The sequence below is a fragment of the Zootoca vivipara genome, chromosome 2 (assembly GCF_965207765.1).
Source record: "Zootoca vivipara chromosome 2, rZooViv2.hap1.1, whole genome shotgun sequence".
In the NCBI taxonomy this organism is placed as follows: Eukaryota; Metazoa; Chordata; class Lepidosauria; order Squamata; family Lacertidae; genus Zootoca; species Zootoca vivipara.
The window spans coordinates 80,462,069-80,483,107 of record NC_142584.1 but is presented as its reverse complement, the minus strand read 5'-3'; the positions used below and the strand labels follow the sequence as shown (position 1 = coordinate 80,483,107).

The window sequence follows — 21,039 nt, the reverse complement described above, 5'->3', positions numbered from 1 at the left end:
TTTTTGTGATTGCCTGCTGTGTCCTTTCCTCATTTTCTGTCACCTGCCCTGCTAGAAACTGAGGTTCAGTGCAAGCTATTAACTGGTTTTATATAAATTGTTCATAAAGGGGGGGGGGATATTTGTCTTTACAGGAGAAAAAGATACCTTGTTCTGAGAGCTTCTCCCTGAGTAAAACACTTGGTGATCCAATAAAAATTAGAGCCTGGAATATTGCAGGTCTTCCAACAGACCAGTTTTCTATAGACAATGGTGTGATTGTCAACAACTCTAGACGTTGGTAGGTAATGCAAATCTATTATTTTGCTAAACTAAACTAAAATTAGCTTACTGCAGTAATATTTATACTTTCCATAATGCTGATTTGGATTTCTAATATTCTTTTTATGATGGCCAAAATTGTCCTCCAAATGATTTAAATATGTATTTGACTGCTTGTTGAGAATATAAAGTGTCAAGTACATAAAATAAAAATAATCATGACAGCCTGAGTACATAGAACATAGGAAGCTGCTTTACACTGAGTCAGACCATTTGCCCATCTTGCTCAGTATTTTATACAGCAAGGAACCTGTGGTCTTTGCTATTGGAAAGTGAATGTCCCATGTATGAATGAGTACTGGCGTAACAAGGGGGTGCAATGGGGTGGTCTGCCCCGGGTGCCACCCTGGAGGGGGGGTGACACTCGGCCCCCCCTGCGACTCCCAAGCCGAGTGGCGCCACTTCAATGCCGTGCGGATGGTGCCAGGATCATCTGCTTGCGGCTGCAGCCACGAGCGGTGGGTCCTCAGTTTGCGGCTGCGGGCAGAGGGTTCCCACGAATGATGGAGGGTCCTTCGGCATTTGCAGCAAAATTGATGAGGATGTGTGTGTGTGTGTGTTGCAAAATATTGTGTTGGTGAAATGAAACAAAATATGGGGGAAATATATTACATCAAACTTCATGGGGTATCTGAAGAGAGAGACTTTGATCACATTCTCCTCAGTGATGATATATGTCATAGAGAGGGTAAAAGCATTTGGTTTGCATTTCACTCAGTTTGCCCATGAATCAAAAAGGCAGAAGGGTGCATATAGCTGCAAAGCAAATTAATTTTTGATACAGTAGGTGAAAGCCTGAAAAACTGCACCTATTATTTTAGCTAGCAATTTACAACAATTGTACGCTTTGAAGGAAAAAAGAGTTACTGACTCAAATGCCAAAGCAATTTCTGAGACTGAGAAAAAAATACAGCAGGCAGTAATCCTCAGGGAAGAAGGAAAACATTGCCCAAACAGAGGGGGAAAAGAGAGACAGTAAAACTATAAAAGGAATAAAGGTGAAAACATTGGGTGATAGCCAGTGGTGTTGGCCTGGTTGTGGAACAAGCTTCAGCCAACACAACAGAAACATTCCTTCTTCTCTTTCCCCTTTCAGCACCCAATTTGCTCCTGTGGGTTGGGGGGTCTTTTGAAACGGGGGGGGGATAAAAAGAGGAGAAGAGAAAGGGGAAATCCTGTTGCCACAAGTGAATATCTGCTCACTTGCCATTGGATTTTGTTCATTGTCCATTAAAGTAATGATGAAATTATGGTACTGGCAGTTCTGTGACACAAAAACTAAGACTAGTGTGGACTTCAAGGTAGAGGAAGAGCTAGCAATTTTGAAAACCAATATGATAAACTCAGTGAAATAAAGAATTGGATTTTTGAAAGCATTAGCGGTTCACATAGCTCCACCTTCCAAAAGATGCTGCCTATTTACTAAAGCAAAGGCAATGAAAAGGGAAATGAATGATGGAGAGTTTAAGTCACATTTCCTAACATTAATGAGTCAGTAGAAGTGGACATAAAGGCATTTGGAGCAGGGAGAGAGATGTGTGTAGTGGGTCTCCAAACATCTTGGAGCCAAGACAGCAGACTTCCTGCTCCTCACCACAGACCCCTGCATCCCCACCCACCTAGCCATCAACTTACTGAGATTCTTCCAAATGGTGTGAGATGTGACTCAAGAAGCAGGCTGCAATGGAAGGGGGAATCAATCGAATTTTGGGGAGGGAGAGTTCACATGAGCACAAATGCCTTACCAGTAACATGGCACCTTTGTGTCCAAGCCATGAATGGACTGAGATGTTTGATAGCATATTATCAAATGTTCATATGGTACAGCTAAGGAAAGCAGAAGGAATTATTGCATCAATATACTGTGAAAAATAGTTAAGTGAAATCTATAAGAAGGCCAGTAAAGTAAGAACAGAGTTATTCTCTTAACCAAAAACGAGAATATAGAATACAGGTGGTGATAAGGAAACAAAATAGAAATTCACTTTATTTTGGCTACAGTGCTAATATATTGCAAAGGGGTATCCCAGTAGTCATAAACTAGTAAATCATTCAGATTATGAATCCAGAAATTTCAGTTATATAACCATGGATTCTATTGTAATGTTCCCTTTGAGATCCAGTTCGAAAGCATACCACCATGAGTAGATAAATAGGTACCAATGCGGTTGGAAGGTAAATAGCATTTCCCTGTGTTCTGGCACTCATTACGAAGTCCCACGCGCCAGAAGTAGTTTAGTCATGCTGGCCACATGATTCAGAAAAGCTGTCTGCAGACAAACGCTGGCTCCCTCGGCCTGAAAGCAGAGATGAGCACCGCCCCCCATAGTCAAATTCAACTGGACTTAACCGTCCAGAGGTCCTTTACCTTACCTTACTATTCTAATGTGTTTTTAAAAAGTAAATTGCTGTAGGCAGTAATTGATTATTAAGCATTCGTTCTTTTTTTTTTAAAAAAAAATGAAAATCTGATATGTTGCAGGCCATTAATGATTGACCCCCAGGGTCAAGCAAATAAATGGATAAAAAATTCCGAAAAAGAGAACAGGCTGAGTGTAATAAAATTCACAGACACAGACTACATGAGAATTCTAGAAAACTGCATTCAGTTTGGAACTCCACTTCTGCTTGAAAATGTTGGAGAAGAAATTGATCCTTCACTGGAGCCTCTGCTTCTTAAACAAACTTTTAAACAAGGTACAACAAATCATTATGATCTCCAAACTATATTGGAGTATTTATTGGATATTTTTTGTACACTTTATTGCATTGTGTAATACTTTTCTTTTTATTCCTTAAATACTGCTCCATAGCAACAGATGAAGGTAATACAAGAAAGCACATTTGAGTTTAGATCTTTATTTTATTAAATAGTCTGCATGCAGTGTCTTGTATAGTAATAGATTGAAATAGAAGAACCTTAATACTATTTTCTTCAAGATTGAGTTACCATACTGCATATACAATAAGCAGTAATGTTTTGTGCTGCTTTGATCACTCTTCTGTTAAGCAGCAATTACAAAGTGAAGAGAGCTAGAAGGACCTATTTTAAAGAAGGACCAAACTTAATTTCATTAAACAGTTGTATAAAGGACAATATTTTAGCAGGTGCAGATATTTTTGTCATACACTCTGCTAGTTTTAAATCAAAATAAGAAGCCTTACTCTTTCGCCAGTGACACAGCTCAGTCACAAAATTTGGGTTCTCCTGAATGCATACAAAGTAATTTACACCAGTTTTAAAATGTCTAAGAGGAAAACATATGTCTAATGCCACCAAAATACACACTAATCATAGCTGCCTTTTCTCGCAAGGAAGCCTATTCAGCATAAGGGAATTTCCCTTAAAAAAAGGGAGAACTTGGCAGCTATGACACTAATAGCAGTAAGGAAGTAGTTTGCTTCCTCCTCCCTGTTGTTGCACCAATGAAGGCTCCAGCCTGGCCATGTAAGAAGTAAAAATATATACCATACATCTTTCTGTTTAATTCTGGTCCTGCAGAAGAGCCCATAGAGAAAAGCAGGTTTGTTGTTGCACTACCAAGGACAACTCCTAATGAGCTACTTGCTCCAACAAAGGTTGGAAGCACACTGAGTCCTTTTGAGGCTCTGCCTCCAGTCCATCTCTCCAAGGCTCTGTCTCCTCATGGAGAACTGTTCTTTTAAAGTGCCAACCCTCTCATCTGAAGATAGGCATTTCTGCATTCCAGGGCCTCCCACCTGGCATGCTCCCTCTCCTGTTGGGCTGGAGAGGCATTGTGGAAGGCATTCAGTTCCTCAGACCCAAGTCTATGAGGGTTTTTGGCTGTGGTTCTAGAGACCATAGTGCTGTGAGAGTTGGTTCAGTGGTCTTCTGCCTGCCAGTCTCAGGTTCAGTGTGACCTGATTACCAGTATTAGATAGAGCAAGGTCTGGCTCCTTAACAGCACTGTCGCCTCCAGCTCAGTGTTCTGGTCATTGCTGACAATTTCTCTTGAAGCAGGAAAGTAGACAGATTTTAGACACCTAGGTTCCAGGGTTCCAATTAACTGTTCAAGTCACCCAGCCACAGGAACATGACTTGAATTCATGTTGAGACTTGGAGAAATCAAATGGATTCTCTTTAGTTTTAGTTCCCTTGAATTAAAATAATCACCATACTTTTCTGAAAACAGTGCAGAATGCTGCATAGCTCCTCTGCATTTCTCCACTGCATGATTCTGATGTTATTCTGCAATTAGGAAAGCTTGATTGCAGATTATTTTTTGTGCATAGGAAAAACAACTAAATATGTTTGTCTTTTCAACTCTAGGGGGCATGGATTGCATTCGGCTTGGTGAAACAATTATTGAATATTCCTTTGATTTCAAATTTTATATTACCACCAAATTAAGAAATCCACATTATTTGCCTGAACTAGCTACCAAGGTTTCTTTACTCAACTTCATGATTACCCCAGAAGGACTTGAAGATCAGCTTCTAGGCATTGTTGTAGCAAAGGAAAGGTAAATGTTCATATTCTCCACAGGGCGTTTTTGAGGGGTGGCAGGTGATGGGCTTCAATGTGGAGTGTGGCTCCTCCTTGTGCAACCAGCATAGTGTGTAATATTTGATATATATACCCTTTTTTTAGACCAGAATTAGAGGAGGAACGGAATGCTCTTATTCTCCAGTCAGCCAGCAATAAAAAACAACTAAAAGATATAGAAAATAAGATTTTAGAAACATTGCAGTCTTCTGAAGGGAATATTTTAGAAGATGAAAGTGCTATTATGATTTTGGACTCTGCCAAACTAATGTCTAATGAAATTACAAAGAAACAGCAGGTAAGCAACTTCAGGGTTCATACAAGATTGTTGTATTAAATGAATGGTGCACTGTTGTGTGAAGTTATCCAAGCTCAGGCTTGGAGCTGAACCTCAGGAACCTGTCAAGCCAAGAGCATAGAAAGCTGCCTTATCCAAAATCGGACCATTGGGCCAACCTCTCTGCATACTGGTACAATGCAACTGCTCTAATACAGAGAGTTTCCCTGTCTCAAAAGTAGCTTTAATAGGTTGCTGATGACCAGAATAGGACGCATCCCTAGTGTGGTCTGCAGTTACTGTATTGTTAACATATTTTTTTTTTACCTTTCGTTTACATGGGTAGAGCTGGTAAGGAGGTAGGCAGGTTTGTAGGAATTTCCTTTTTAGATAAGTGCAACAACTGATTCACTGCTTGGTGAATCCAAAAAAATCTGAGGGGACTGTGCCTGCCTCCCAGAGTTCTTTGCTCTCCTGCCTCCGTCAGGAGCCCCAAGCCTCTTCAACTTAGATCAAAATCTGAGTGGGAGAAGAATACCTGGCAAGCTCCCCTCATGCATCTCTGTGCCCTTCCCCATCCCTAAACACTGCCACCCAGCACTCCCAAATCACACTCCTTCCTTCCATTACGGTTAGTGGTGGCTGCACAAACATAGGAACAGGAGTTACTAAAAAAGAGGAACTTTTTCACTCAGCTTCTGTTGTTCTGTTGCCCTGGCTAACAGCATCGATCGGGTGCAGAGAACTACTGGAACTACTACTCAGGACTCATAGGAGTCCTTTGGAAAACTACAGCTCCCATATTCTCCTGTACCCTGTCACACTATTAACAAGGGCAATGGAGGGGAATGAAGAAGGCAGCCTCGCCTGTTGCCACTGCTGCTGATGTAAACAATGCAAAGCAGAAGTGGGAGACCTCAGTCTCGGAATCAAAATAGCATGCAGAAATGCATTATATTAGGCAAACTTTCTTTGCAAAAGTGTTTATACTAGAAGAAATTCACACGAAAATGCTGATAAATTTTCATGATCTGTTAAAAATTGCAAACGTGTGGAAATGTGGAGAACTGAACTTAAGATTGGCAAAGTGAGAAACACAGAGAAACTGAAATTGACAGGTTTGCCCATCCATAGGTGCTTGTGTGTGTGTTTGAAAACCTCTGGCTTTGTCATAGCTTGAGTGGCTGTACAAAGATAAGAGTCACATCCATTGCTCAACCCATGTTTGCATCTCATCCTGCCCTCCATGTTATGTGCCCCCTGAAAGTTTGCCCACAAGGAACGTGACCCTCAGGGTGAAAACATTTTCCTTCCCTGGTGTAAAGGATTTGGTTCCTCTGATCCCTGATTCCAGGTGTCCTTCATTCACATCCAGGGCAGCTCGCCCATTGGCCCTAGTGGCACAGGGCGCCGAGGGGCGCCCCAGCAAGTGGGGGAGCTGCGCGGTGGCCTCCCTTTCCCTCCTCCTGGACGCCCGCCAGCCGCGCTGCTCGGAGGAGAGAGGTAAATGAGCGGAGCAGGGGCACTAGGACCCTGTTCCGCTCTGCAGCGGAGCTTTCCTTTTTTAAAATAAATTAAATTAATTGCCCAAGGGATCTGCACCAGGGCGCCCGATGAACTTAAGACACTACTGTTCACATCAATATACTTTGCACGGATACATGGTACTCTATCCCACAGTGGGAGTCGGATCATAGGACTTGCTGCACAAGCCATTACATTATGCTGACATTGCACGGACCATTGCTGTATGAAAATATAATGAGAAAAATGGTTTAGGGCCAGCCTTCTACACTGTTGTTTATTGAAAACAAGGGGAAGTGCCATATATGTGCTACATTTGGACATCATTTTATTAGTTTCTACTAAGAAATATATTCTCTTTAGATTGCAGAAAAAACTGAAATTAAAATAGCACAGTCTCGAGAAGGCTACAGACCCATTGCAAAGCATTCATCTGTACTGTTCTTTAGTATTGCTGATCTGGCTAATATTGATCCTATGTACCAGTATTCTCTCAGTTGGTTTGTAAATCTTTACATCAACTCTATCCATGACAGGTGAGCAGTTACTAACTTTAGTTCTTTAATTTCTGTTGTGTTTTGAAACACTGGAGCCAATTTTTAAGCACATGTACCATATTATTCCATGTATAACATGCCCCCATGTATAAGACAACCCCAATTTTTTTGGATCGCAACCCATTTTGGGGTGGGGGGGTGGGGGGATGCCAAAAGTTTATTTATTTATTTACATCAACATTTTAAATTGAATATACACATGTCCTTTCTTTTCTATTTTTAGCAACAAGTCTAAAATCTTGGAAAAAAGGCTGCGATATCTGAATGACCATTTCACATACAACTTGTATTGCAACGTTTGCCGTTCCCTGTTTGAGAAGGATAAGCTGCTGTTTTCATTTTTATTGTGCTGTAATCTTCTAATGTAAGAGGCTCTGTTTCCTGGAATTTTTTTTATTAACTAGTAATACATTGATTTCTTTAGGCCGGAGCATCTTAAAAACAAGAAAAGCAGCAGTTATCTTCCAAGTACCAGTGTTTTTGCTCTGGCAAATTATTGCAGCCAGGGAGCCTGAGGAACCTGCTTGCACCGCAACTAATGAAGCATGGGGTGTAATTGGACTGTGCAGATGAGCCACTCTAGCTATTTTGTCAGATTGTCTCAATTCTTTGTCTCTTTTCTGTCCACATGTTTCCTTTCATTTTTCCATAGACACTTTCACTGCTTCAGTCTTGGAGGGTGCTTGACTGTTGAATTGCACAGGGGTGTTCCAGCTTGTAATTCCACCACTGGATCCTATTGGTGAAATTGCACGAGTGCTTCCCCCAGTCCCTGTACAACCCAACTATGCTACACAAGAGCATTAGTAAGTGTAGGTAGGAATGAATAAAAGCAGATGGAGGCATGCTTTCCAGAGAACCACTGACTGTCAGTAAGTTTGTTTCAAGTGGGACTTGAGCTCTGACCCACTTGCCCAGAACAGCATGTCATTTTAACTGCAGGAGCAAAAGTTTATAAACCAATACATGAGCATTATTCTGTGATTTTTTTAAAAAAGAAAATATGTCCCATACAGTAATTGCATTTCAAACTAGAATAATTATGTAGACTTAAAACAGCGTTGTTGTTTTTTTAAATAGGGCTAAAAAAGAAATAGAGCACCAAGAATTTATGTTCTTATTAACTGGAGGAGTTGGCCTCAAGAGCAAATACAAGAATCCAGATCCATCTTGGATACAAGATAAAAGCTGGGATGAACTCTGCCGTGCAAGTGATATGGCTGCTTTTAAAGGACTACGGTAAAACAAAATCTGCTGTAACATTACTAGTTTTGTTTCCTTGGGGTACAAGCCCTCTCCAATAAATGTAGGGGGGAAATGAGTGCTAGGATGTGGCTTTCCTACAGTCAAGGTCAGTATAAGGTGACCTTAGAGCCCCCCTCCAGCAAAATACCAAGTACTGGACTTCTACACCCTGCCCTGGGCCCCACCCCATATGCATACTGTTAGTACAGTAGTGATATTGCCGTTGCAATCCCCCTGCCCTACAGACCACCTAAATTCAATGAATAGCAAGACATGACAGCTCATACATGGATCAAATAAGGCCACAACTTCATTGGCTACAGATGTAAGAGGTTTGGCATAGGTAAGAACCACCCATTTCTGGCCTGCCTGCTGCCCAGCAAGCATGATGAGAAGACTTCAGGCACCACTGCAGCAATCTTTGCTGAGTGCCTGAGGACCTAGAGCAATTTTGAAGCTACCACGAGGCCCCACACTCCTTGTGGGTCACCCACAAACACCAGGAGCTCTAGAAAAGGTTGACATCTGGAAGAGCTCTTACTAAGTGGAAAGCTGAAGTCTAAGCATTTCTAGTTTACACTTTCTGTAGGAGTCATATAGCTGAAGAACTCAAAGAATGGCGTAAAATCTATGACAGTAAAGAACCCCAAAATGTTCCCTTACCAAATCCATGGAATACAAACCTGAATGAAATAAAGAAGATGATTGTTCTTCGATGCCTGAGACCTGACAAGGTAAGATACATGAACGTAATTTCAAAAATGAAATGAAACATAAATGCATTATTGGTTTCTTTAAGGTTATTTCAAATATTCAGATGAATTTAATATTAGTTTCTTTAGGAAGATTGCCGTTAAGCTATGAGCCGAGTCTACCTATGTGTGTATTACAGCCATTGACTACAAGATTTAGATTTCTATTTCTTCAAAGTCCCTAAATAGTTACTATTTAGTGGTCCTAGATGAAACGAGCTAGATTTTATGTTTTTTTGCAACAAAATCCTATTTTATGCTGAAGATTTCTTTTAAAACAGATTTCACCTGCTATAACCACCTTTGTGACTGACAAACTTGGAAAGAAATTTGTTGAGCCACCACCATTTGACCTAACAAAAAGCTACTTGGATTCAAATTCTACAATCCCACTCATCTTTGTTCTGTCTCCTGGAGCAGATCCTATGGCAAGTAAGTTAAATGTTGTGGTGCATTTTTCTTTTGAATCAGTCTTCCAGTTAAGGCCCTTATTCATCATGTGTCTCTGAAATATTAATTTGAAACTCTGTATATTTTAAAATCAATAAAAATTACTTAATTTTTTTTACACAAATCTGATTGTTAGTCATCTGCATTGATAAGTGAAAATGAAATCATACAAATAGCTTCAGTTTTGCATTTTGTACTCTGCCTTTTCCAATTAACACAGAATAAAATATGACACTTTTCATGACAGGTCTTCTGAAATTTGCAAATGACAAAAATATGATTGGAAACAAGTTTCAGTCCATATCCCTGGGACAGGGACAAGGACCAATAGCGGCAAAAATGATTAGATCAGGAATGGAGGAAGGAACTTGGGTTTGCTTACAAAACTGCCACCTTGCTGTCTCCTGGATGCCAATGCTAGAGAAAATCTGTGAAGAGTTCAGTGCTGAAACTTGCATTGGCACTTTCAGACTCTGGCTGACTAGTTATCCATCACCCAAGGTACTTTTATTTCCCAAGGATCCATTAATGAGAGATATGTTGTTGTTTAGTCGTTTAGTTGTGTCCGACTGTTTGTGACTCCATGGACCACAGCACGCCAGGCACTCCTGTCTTCCACTGCCTCCCGCAGTTTGGTCAAACTCATGTTTGTAGCTTCAAGAACACTGTCCAACCATCTTGTCCTCTGTCGTCCCCTTCTCCTAGTGCCCTCAATCTTTCCCAGCATCAGGGTCTTTTCCAGGGAGTCTTCTCTTCCCATGAGGTGGCCAAAGTATTGTAGCCTCAGCTTCAGGACCTGTCCTTCCAGGGAGCACTCGGGGCTGATTTCCTTAAGAATGGATAGGTTTGATCTTCTTGCAGTCCATGGGACTCTCAATGAGAGATACAACAATCTATAAAATCATGTTATGCTTTCCATGGGTGCCAAGCTGTCCCATGGGACTTCATCTCTACCTGGCATCCAAGGCAGGAAATTAATGAGAGTTGAGAAATTTGCAGCTACTTTCTTTCCTCACTTGGTCCATCTCTGATTTCACCTGCTTTGTCCTGTGACCTCTTTGTTCTCTGACCTTGGCTCCTCTTGTTTGATGGTTTGTGTGTCTTGTCAACTGCGTACTTATAAAACAATCTTATATTCTGTACTAAATAAGAGGTACGTAATCTGTAGAGGACGTGGGTGGCACTGTGGGTTAAACCTCAGAGCCTAAGGCTTGCCGATCAGAAGGTTGGCGGTTCAAATCCCTGTGATGGGGTGAGCTCCCGTTGCTTGGTCCCTGCTCCTGCCAACCTAGCAATTTGAAAGCATGTCAAAGTGCAAGTAGATAAATAGGTATCGCTCCAGCGGGAAGGTAAACGCCATTTCCATGTGCTGGTCTGGTTCACCAGAAGTGGCTTAGTCATGCTGGCCACCTGACCTGGAAGCTGTTTGCCGGCTCCCTCGGCCAGTAAAGCGAGATGAGCACTGCAACGCCAGAGTCGTCCGCAACTGGACCTAATGGTCAGGGGTCCCTTTACCTTTAATCTGTAGGTGATCATACCTTTTGCTAAGTTTTTCAGCTCTTCTTTTTTTGAAGAGAAGGATTCTCTAACACCACCATCTGAGTCAGTGTGTCTACTTTGAGTAGGACTAGCATTGATACACAGGGTCAATATTTTCATGTTGTTTTTATTAAATTCTCTTATCAAGGCCTGGTTGAAAGGGGAGGCTTGGGAAGTCCTTTTAAGCCCCGCCCTTTCCCAGCCCCGCCCTTTCCCATTTGGGGCATGACTTCTTTATGATAGCCTCCTGGGCCAAACTGGGAGGCCCCATAGACCAGGTTTAGTCTGGGGGGCAGAGTTTCCCTGTCCCCTGGTGTACTTTAAGGTTCTCAATTGTTTGTTTGCAGCTGCCTGAAATATTAGGACACAAAAAGAATAGGAATATTAATTATTTGACAATATATTACATTCTTGTTTTGAACAACTTTCTATACCAAATAATTGAACAGAAATCTAATGCGGTGCTGTTGCCATACTTGTTTTTCCTAGTTTCCAGTAACCATTTTACAGAATGGTGTTAAGATGACAAATGAGCCTCCTACAGGCCTTCGATTAAACCTGCTTCAGTCCTACGTCTCTGATCCTCTTTCTGATCCTGCTTTTTTTGCTGGCTGCCCTGGAAAGGAACAGGTAAATTTTGTCTCGGAAGTTGTTAAATGTTAAGCATCCACAAAGCTTCTTGGTGGTTTTGCTTGCTGAAGATTTTTGTCCTCAGTATGAGGACATTTCAGTGATTTCCGCCCAGACACTGTTCCCGACGGCAGAATTCTGGCTGTGTCCAGGAAATTTTGGGTGTATGGCAACCCTAGAGTATATATATTTATCCTAATGTATCTAGTAATCTACATGTATATAGACTGATATACTTCCTTCAGCTTTGGTTACATTGTCCTATTTCCATTTGTTTTTATTTCCTAAAGAGATGGGAGAAACTGCTCTTTGGAGTTTGTTTTTTTCATGCTCTTGTTCAGGAGAGGAAGAAATTTGGGCCTCTTGGATGGAACATTCCATATGGATTTAATGAATCAGACTTGCGTATCAGTGTAAGACAGCTTCAGGTAAAGATATTTATTCCTTCTGCAGCACATCTAGGGTCTTGGTAAAGAATCATAAATAGGTTTCACTATAAAGTTTGTATTTGTAATGACAGCAATAGTCCGATCTATGATTTGCTGCATAATCATAGCAGTTAAATGGATTGTGCATTAGGGTCCCATTGGTACAAGTGGTACAAGTGTTCCTCTGACCTTTTGCACAAGTACCAACACTTGTTGTTAACAGCAATTTGATGAAGTCTGGCAAGCTCTAACACAGCTCCACTGTGTGTAAAGGAATTTGGGGGTGGTTTGTGCAAAAAAAGGGGGAGAATGGGTGGCAGTTGTTCCTTATGGGAGATCCTGAGGGATCTCAAAAAGCAATACTTCGGAACCAGTGTTAGCTAGAACAGTGTTCAAGATTTGTTTGTTTGTTAAAGAACACAGGTCTGCAAGCACACTTGCCAAATAATAGGATGTTGCTTCATCTGTAGCTGCAGACTATAGTTTCTGTATGCTAAAACAAGCCTTTAGCACAGGGGTCAGCAAACTTTTTCAGCAGGGGGCCAGTCCACTGTCCCTCAGACCTTGTGGGGGGGCCAGACTAGATTTTGAAAAAAAGAAGGAATTCCTATGCCCCCACAAATAACCGAGAGATGCATTTTTAATAAAAGCACACATTCTACACATGTAAAAACACGCTGATTCCCGGACCATCCACGGGCTGGATTTAGAAGGCGATTGGACCAGATCCGGCCCCCATGCCTTAGTTTGCCTACCCATGCTTTAGCAGTTGGCTAATCAGCAGTTAGAATAATATACTATGTTAAAGTTATTCAAATACTAGATTCTGGTCAAAGAGTTCATATATGAATTATGCACCTTTTAATCATGCAAACCATCCATAAATTAGAGCAAATAAGAATGTAAGGTATGATGTCATGTATAGCTTGGATGCTTATAACAGTAATTTCAGAAGCTCCCTATGCCACTTCATTCATATTTGCAGCAATGGTTGTTTAAATAAACTAATCTGAATTATTTTGACAATCTAAATTCAATGTGGTTCACAAAATTTATATATTATATGTAGTGCTTCATCCAGTGCTACACCTACTTAAAAACTGAAATTAATGAACAGGTTTAACTTGGGGTCCATTCACTTCAGTGGATCTGCTCTGAGCAGAACTAGCATTGGATATAACCAGTAATATTGATAAAATGTGATATGCATATAATGCTTTAAATGGCATAAATTCATCAATATTGCCCAAACTTTGCTTATCTGTTGTATTATGAGCAAGCCATGTCATAGTGCGAAGTTGTTTAAACCCACTATTTTATTTCCAATTTCAGTTATTTATAAATGAATATGAACATGTTCCATTTGAAGCAATATCTTACCTTACGGGTGAATGCAACTATGGAGGACGAGTGACAGATGATTGGGACAGACGCCTACTACTAACTATGCTCGCTGACTTTTACAACCCAGAAATAGTTGAAAATCCTCAGTATTTCTTTTCTCCTAGTGGCAGTTACTATGCCCCACCGCGGGGTACCTATGATGACTACATTGACTTTATTAAGGTACTGTCTTGTTTCTTTGTACTTGGGTCATATACCAACTTTACATAAAACGGGTGAGGAATGAGACTTGTGGGACAGATCCTTTTCTCCCTCAAACCCCTGCGGGCCAAATTTAAGGTCACACTGATGTTAAGTGAGGTGGCACTATGAAGCCTCAACAATTGCCTTATCCTTGTGACTTCAAAGTGCTGTGCAGGTCTCTGTGCAAGGGGCTTGCAAGGAGTCTGGTGTGGCCTTTTGAAACCCTGGTGTTTAGTTAATCTTTGGAACTTCAGAATCCTGGTCCATCATCTGATCATTCGAGCTTCAGAAGCCAAGTGTGTGTAGTCTTTGAAACTCTGCAAGGGGCTTCTGAATCCCTATTAGCTGATCTGCAGTACTACAGAAACCCCTTTTGGCCCAGCTCAGCCAACATATAACTACCCAGAAATGATATTTATGACATCAGGTGATTGTCAGGTGAGTGTGGGTTGGTCACAATGACTTAGTGAGCCAAATGGGGAGGTCTGGCAGGTCTAGCTAAGCCCCCAGTCTTGATGTTCCCTGTCCTTGACTTAAAGGGACTCTTTCTGAAATACTTAGTAGCCATCCAGTCTATAATGAACTTCATGTGGTTTGTCCTAGAATCTCCCTTTCAGTCAGCAGCCAGAGGTGTTTGGATTGCATGATAATGTAGATATCTCAAAGGATCTCCAGCAAACAAAAATCCTCTTTGAATCTCTGATTCTGACACAAGGAGGAAGCCATCAAGGAGGGTCTTCAGGTGGTGGTGACACTGCTTTGTATGAAATTGCAGATGACATCCTGAGCAAGGTATTTAGTCTTTCCCAGAGAAATTTTGTTGCTCTTAAATTTGTTTTGTTTTGTTTTGCAAACTGCACTACCTATTACTACTGTGGCCTAGGAGATTACCTGGGGAAAACAACTGGTATACCGGTAGACATAGCCAGCTTTATCAGGTCTGAGCCAGTTAGATATTCCTGTTAATACTTTTTTAATTGCAAAGTTCAAACTAGTGAAGATTCATTTGGTAATGATTTACTGAGTTGCCTTGTGGTCCCTAAAAAGCCACCTTCAATTCCCATCTGAATTATATGACAGCACAAAATTATCTAGAAATCACACAAAGAGGTAATGGTGGTATTGCTGGCAATAAGAATTTGACCATCATTCATTCAGCATGAGCTTTCATGTCAGTTTATTATGTTATCACAGAATTATTAAATGAAAACCTATTTACATTTGTCAAAATGAAAAATATGTCAACATTTATAGCTTCCAAGTGATTATGATATTGAAGCTGCACTGCTCAAGTATCCTGTGAGATACGAAGAAAGTATGAACACTGTGCTAGTACAAGAAATGGAGCGCTTTAACAAGTAAGGGGTATTATTTTCTGTACTTATATTTTACGACATTTTTTTTTTACTATACTATATTAAACTCCCATGGATTTCATTCATCCATGTAATCTTACACTAGAAACAGTTAATTTTGTAGTCCAGCCATCATAACATTGTAGTATCTATTTTGAAATTAGTGAATACAACATTTGCAGGCCATTTATAACTGGTAATTTTAGTGATATATCTGTGTTTGTGTTTCTGCATATTTAGTTTAATACGAACCATACGTACAACATTGGTGAACTTGAAGAAAGCCATTAAGGGACTGGTTGTGATGGATTCTGAACTGGAAGCCCTTTGTGGCAGTCTCCTCGTTGGAAAAGTTGCTGAGAACTGGGCTAAGCGTTCATACCCAAGTCTGAAACCACTGGGAAGTTATATCCTTGATTTCCTAGAAAGGCTGAAATTCTTACAGGTAAAGCAAGAAGTATTGTGTTACTAAATACTGTAAATTTCTAATAAATGAATTAGTTTGAATAGAAATAATCATAACATTTGGAATGTATTTTGGGAATCTTGTCAGTAATGGAGTTTTTTTACCAGCATAATTTACTTACATAAGTTTGTAAAATATGATACATCTATAGCCAGTATGTTAAAGTATATCTCCTGTTCTTCTAAGGTATGGTATGAATCTGGAAAGCCCTGTGTCTTTTGGCTGTCAGGGTTCTTCTTCACGCAAGCATTTTTAACTGGAGCAATGCAGAACTATGCGCGAAAATACACTATTCCTATTGATCTACTTGGATATGAATTTCAGGTATAACAAGCTGCATAAGCCACATTTTTCAAATTGGATACAGCTTGCTACTAATCTTTGGTGTTCATATGCTGTAAAGGGTTTTATACTTGTTCCTCTTTTGTTGTGTGAAGTCAAGCACTTGTTCAGTAATATAGCTGACACAGATCCAAAGAATGGCACAACTAATTTCACATGCCCAAGGGCACTTTGGCTTATATTTCTCTAGCAGTTGCCATGCCAAGTGGTCTACAACTTTTGAAGTTAAGGGGACTTTCAGAAGCAATTGTGCTTGCTTCCATACTAGAGCCCTTTAACACTGTTAATAGGGGGTTGCTTTTCCATAATTAGCTGGAAGTGGAATTAAAACAAAGCACTTAATATAGTGCTGTTTTATCCAGCAGTGCCCTTTTCCGTAAGTACTATTCAGCAAAGAGCCTTTCCATTGTTAATTAAAAGTTCCTATTAACAGGGTGGTGTTTTTTTTTACTACTACTACTACTCTACTACTACTGCATGTAGCAGTATACTGCCCTTCTGCCCATGGGAGCCTTGGGTGAACAATCTTCCTTTATACGTAAAAATGTAAGGCTATCATTGGGCAGCCCCCATTGGAGAATTTGTAGTGCCTCATCACAATCCTATATTTGCATGAAGTCAAGGCGGAGGAGGGGAGCACAGTGGCATCGCTAGCCTTCTGGTTGCCCAGAGTGGCAAACCAGAAGGCACCCTGCCGCACGCATGAGTCACGCGTCATGATGCACGATGCACACGTCACGCTATGGAGCGGGTTGCCGGGGGCGGTCCTCGGATCCGGGCACTGGAGCACCGCTGCCGGCAACCCACTTTGTAGCGCTGACGCCCCTCGCCACTCCGCCTCCGCCTGAGTAGGAAGAAGACAAAGTGCGCTATGGATCGGCTTGCTGCGGCTGCTCCCTTGCCTCCACCCCACCAGGAAGAAGCGAGGGGCGAGGCCAGAAACATCAGGGCCTCCGCGATGGCGGTCGCGCCGCCGCCACAGTAGCAAGGGGGCTTCACGCTGTCCCCTGCAGCCGCGCTGCCCCCCCCCCGCAGAGCAGAGCCCTGGGCGCCCTGCCCCCCTATTGTGATGCCCCTGGGGGAGCAAAAGTGAAAACAGGTTTTAAAATGGCAGTTTTAAATGACAGCAGAGGTTTGAATAAAGCAGGAAAGGAGGGGATATTGAGGAGCTGTGAGGATGTGTGTGTGTGTAGGAGTTGGGAGGGAATTTTTGTCGCTTTTTCTTTTTCTTGTGTTTTTCTTTTTACGTTTTCTTTTTGAGGATTTTTGGCAAAGTTTAAACGGTTGGGTGGACACTCACCTATTCTCTTCTCACTACCCTGGGACCCCTCGGTGGCAGGGAGGGTTCCCGGGGGGAGGAGGGAGGGGGGGAGATAAGCCCAATTATAAAATGCACCATCTTCGACTGCGCACTGTTCATGGGAATACCTTGTGGCAGGAGGTGCCTCGTGGAGGGTGGGTTAGAAGAAGATGGAAATTATGTACTTAATTGTGTATGTGTATGTGTTTTGTTAATATGCAAAAATTAATAAAAATCAATTATAAAAAAAGGAGTTGGGAGGGAATGGAAGGTCCAAAAAAATATTAAAAACATTTAAAGCAAGAATACATCTCTTCAGCCAGAAAACGTGGGGGAACAACATCAAGTTGCTAAGATTGCCATCAATGTTCACGTTTCAAAAGTCCAAGTGAACCAATATGCCTTCAGTCTTCTAAACACTATCAGGCATACCTCCCCAAGGTGCTATCACCTCCCCATGGTGCTAACACAGGGTTCACAGCAGTCAGGCACTGGAGGCTTACTTCCTGTGCTGTCAGTGTTCTGGTTCTTTAGCAAGCACCGCAGATGAAGTTTTGTGAGTCAAGGGTTCCTGCTAAGTTGCAGTACCAGATTGTTTGAATGTTGTCAGCTTACTCCATAGGCTAGTCCAGGACCAGACTGAGCAGCTCATTGCTGGGAGTAGCTGCTGAACAGTATTGAAAAACCCTTGCTCTGTCATGCCACATCTGGTTTTCTCCTCTGCCTTCTCCAAAACCAGCCCATCTTAGCCCATGTTCTGACCCCTGTGGCCCTTCAGAGACTTGCCTGCCTGTTCCTGAATCAGATCCTCTCTGTGCCCTGGTACACACTTTTGTCTCTGAATACAGTCAACGCCTGTATAGTTAAAAAATAAAAATAAAAATGTAGAGCAGAAGAGGTATAAATGGCAAGACTGTTTGGGGCAAGTAAGATGCCACTCTTTCAGCCATTGTCAACAAGAAGCAGGAGATGGGTAGGGCCTGCAAATAGAAAATTTTAAATTAAAGCATAGGAGCATTGAAAAGCCCCTCTAATGCTTTGGCTGTCTATGTTGGAAAGTTTGGTGCCATAATAGTGTTTCTAACACCACCACAACTCATCTGAAACAGAACAGGATTAAAAAAAATGGAACTGCAACTTTATTTATTCTTTGAAAATGTATTTCTGTTTTGTTTAGGTTATTCCTAAGGACACTTCTAAAGTTGCTCCAGAAGATGGTGTTTATATTCATGGATTGTTTTTAGATGGAGCTCGCTGGGACAGAAAGAAGTTAGTAATTCAGTAAATGTGCAGTTAATTGGCATGTGTTAAAGTTATTTCCCACGTCCTTCATGCATACTAATATTTAATTTCTTTTAATATATTGACATATTTTAATATTGAAATAATATTTTAAGACTACAGTACTTTCCTTTATCAAATTAGAACAATATGAATGTATTTGTTCTAGCCATCAAAACACTTTTTATAAATATAGTCATGTTTGCTATATTGATTTGAAGACAAACTTCTGCTTGAAATACTTGAAAACATTCTCAATAGTAGTAGTATTCCTACAGCATGTTACAATATCAAATCATGATTTTAAGTTATTTTTAAACCAGGAGAGGGTGTCCTTTTTCAGCCTGAGCACCAGATGGAGGAACTGTCCTATCTTCTATGGGCCACTTTTGACTGGTGGGCAGGGCCACTCACTTGTCTATTGAGTGATGTCAATATTATGATATTTTATTATTAGATTTATATCCCATCTTTCCTCCAAGGAGCTTAAGGTGGCATACATTATACATATTCCCCTCTTTCCCTGTGAAGTAGGCTAGGCTGAGAGAAAATGACTGGCCCAAGGTTACCCAGTATGGATCATTGGTACGTAGCTTTACCTTCCCTCGTGGGTGGGCCGGTCCTGTTGCAGATACAGTTTGAATTAAAATCATGCCCTCAGATTGACAACTTCAAATGGGCTCACTGTCAGCACCAGTCATGATGCCTTCAAAAGGGCCATATGAGAACCTGTATGGGACTAGAGAATATGGTTACAGGAAATGTTCTCACAGGCCTAATTGGGACCCTTGCTGGGCCTTTAGTAGGTTTGCGGGACAGAGGTTCTGCTACTACTTTAAAGTCTTGCTTTATGAAGGCATTAATCTGAATTTCCATCTAATACTACTTGGAGCTTCACCAACTGGAATGTTTTTTCCCCCTAACAACTAGAATGGAAGACACACAATGAATTGAGTTTAGAAGCTTCATTAGCTCATTAGAGCACCCAGAAAACTATTTTGGAGCAATTGTTTTTGGAAGTTCAGGTTTATGACATCTTTAAACTTCAGTCTTCCTTTCTTCACAACACTTTTTCTGCCCTCTTATTTCTATTACACTTTCTTTTTCAGATCTTCCTTAGTATCTATGCCAGTATTATGTGTGTTGTGTACAATTGTTTTTCACTGTTCATTTTTTTTCTTTCATCAGAGGACTTCTAGCTGAACAATATCCTAAAGTACTCTTTGACGCAATGCCAATTATATGGATAAAGCCAAGTAAGTAAACTGGATATTTGGAAAATAATTAACTGGAAATGTCCCATCCTACTGTATAGTAGATCTCTTTCCTCTTCAGTGACCTCTTAGATTGCTTTGTTTGCACTTTCTGACTATATGTTTTATTTTTTCTGTTTTCCTAAATATCTGGAAATCTTCTTTGGAGAAGAGATTTACTCTTTTACTTCCTATTTATTCTTTTGCTGACTTAATTTGAAATGCATGTTTTAAATCTGAATCCTGGACATAGTTTGGAAACTGCAACATAAATATTTTTCTTTTGCTAGTGACTAGTAAAAAAAGAATGACATTTTGTTTCATGTTTGTCCATGTAGTGTCCTATTCGTCAGGATAACATAAGCTTGACAAATGAATTATAATTATTATTTAACCTATTTGTGCATTACTCCTGAAATAGAAGCAATATATATATTAGTTATCAAAGGGCCATTATTTCAGGGCTAAATGTGTAAAGAGTCTGATTGGATTGCAAGTGGGTGAACTTAATGGTAAACTTAAACTTAATGGGTAAACAGAATTGTAATTGGGTCTGTGGTTCCCAAGTCAAATCTATGGGCTCACTTTCAGACTGTCCTTTAATAGATAGTATGTGATTATTATCCAGCATTGCATTCTTTTACTTCAGCATCTCTATTCAACTTTGAAATAATAATAATAATAATAATAATAATAATAATAATAATTTATTATTTATACCCCGCCCATCTGGCCGGGTTCCCCCAGCCACTCATGATACCTTTAGACAATTCAGAAGCTAATAGTATTTGGAAATCAATATAGTACTGCATATACATTAAGGTCAATCACTCAGCTCCTTACACATGTTGGAGCTTGGATAGCCATAAAGACTTCTTTCAGTATCAGAGCTGAAAAGCCAAGCAGCAATGTCATCTGCAGTACCTGTTGTTGCAGGGCTACATGACACCTGCCTTCCCCACTCGGGTGCTTTCCAGATTTTCTGGACTATTTTTGACTATAGGTGGAGGGCTGGCTTTTTTTAATACTCTCTGATGTTAAGCTCAAGCAGACTCTGAGTGCTGTTGGATCCAGTCCTTACTTTGGTTGCGCTGTTATCACGCAGAGTTCCTGTCACTGGCTTAAGATGGTGCCCAGTTCCTGGATGTTGCTTAAATTTAATTTCCTAGATATCTTTAGGTCTCATTTGATTTTATTCTCTAATTCCTGCCAAACCACATCAACA

At 40.7% G+C, this 21,039-nt stretch overlaps 1 protein-coding gene across 1 annotated transcript in view; it reads left to right on the top strand.

Moving 5' to 3' along the window:
* DNAH12 (dynein axonemal heavy chain 12) overlaps nucleotides 1-21,039 on the top strand; it is a 91,609-nt gene that overhangs the window by 68,589 nt on the left and 1,981 nt on the right. The window contains exons 55-73 of the mRNA XM_035106374.3: nucleotides 135-280; nucleotides 2,804-3,018; nucleotides 4,613-4,805; nucleotides 4,934-5,126; nucleotides 6,993-7,165; nucleotides 7,410-7,550; nucleotides 8,267-8,425; nucleotides 9,021-9,165; nucleotides 9,465-9,615; nucleotides 9,881-10,134; nucleotides 11,662-11,802; nucleotides 12,093-12,230; nucleotides 13,563-13,796; nucleotides 14,421-14,609; nucleotides 15,072-15,175; nucleotides 15,413-15,617; nucleotides 15,825-15,962; nucleotides 18,458-18,549; nucleotides 19,750-19,817. Of these exons, the coding sequence (XP_034962265.3) occupies nucleotides 135-280; nucleotides 2,804-3,018; nucleotides 4,613-4,805; nucleotides 4,934-5,126; nucleotides 6,993-7,165; nucleotides 7,410-7,550; nucleotides 8,267-8,425; nucleotides 9,021-9,165; nucleotides 9,465-9,615; nucleotides 9,881-10,134; nucleotides 11,662-11,802; nucleotides 12,093-12,230; nucleotides 13,563-13,796; nucleotides 14,421-14,609; nucleotides 15,072-15,175; nucleotides 15,413-15,617; nucleotides 15,825-15,962; nucleotides 18,458-18,549; nucleotides 19,750-19,817 (3,079 nt within the window). The remainder of the gene's footprint in view (nucleotides 1-134; nucleotides 281-2,803; nucleotides 3,019-4,612; nucleotides 4,806-4,933; nucleotides 5,127-6,992; nucleotides 7,166-7,409; nucleotides 7,551-8,266; nucleotides 8,426-9,020; nucleotides 9,166-9,464; nucleotides 9,616-9,880; nucleotides 10,135-11,661; nucleotides 11,803-12,092; nucleotides 12,231-13,562; nucleotides 13,797-14,420; nucleotides 14,610-15,071; nucleotides 15,176-15,412; nucleotides 15,618-15,824; nucleotides 15,963-18,457; nucleotides 18,550-19,749; nucleotides 19,818-21,039) is intronic.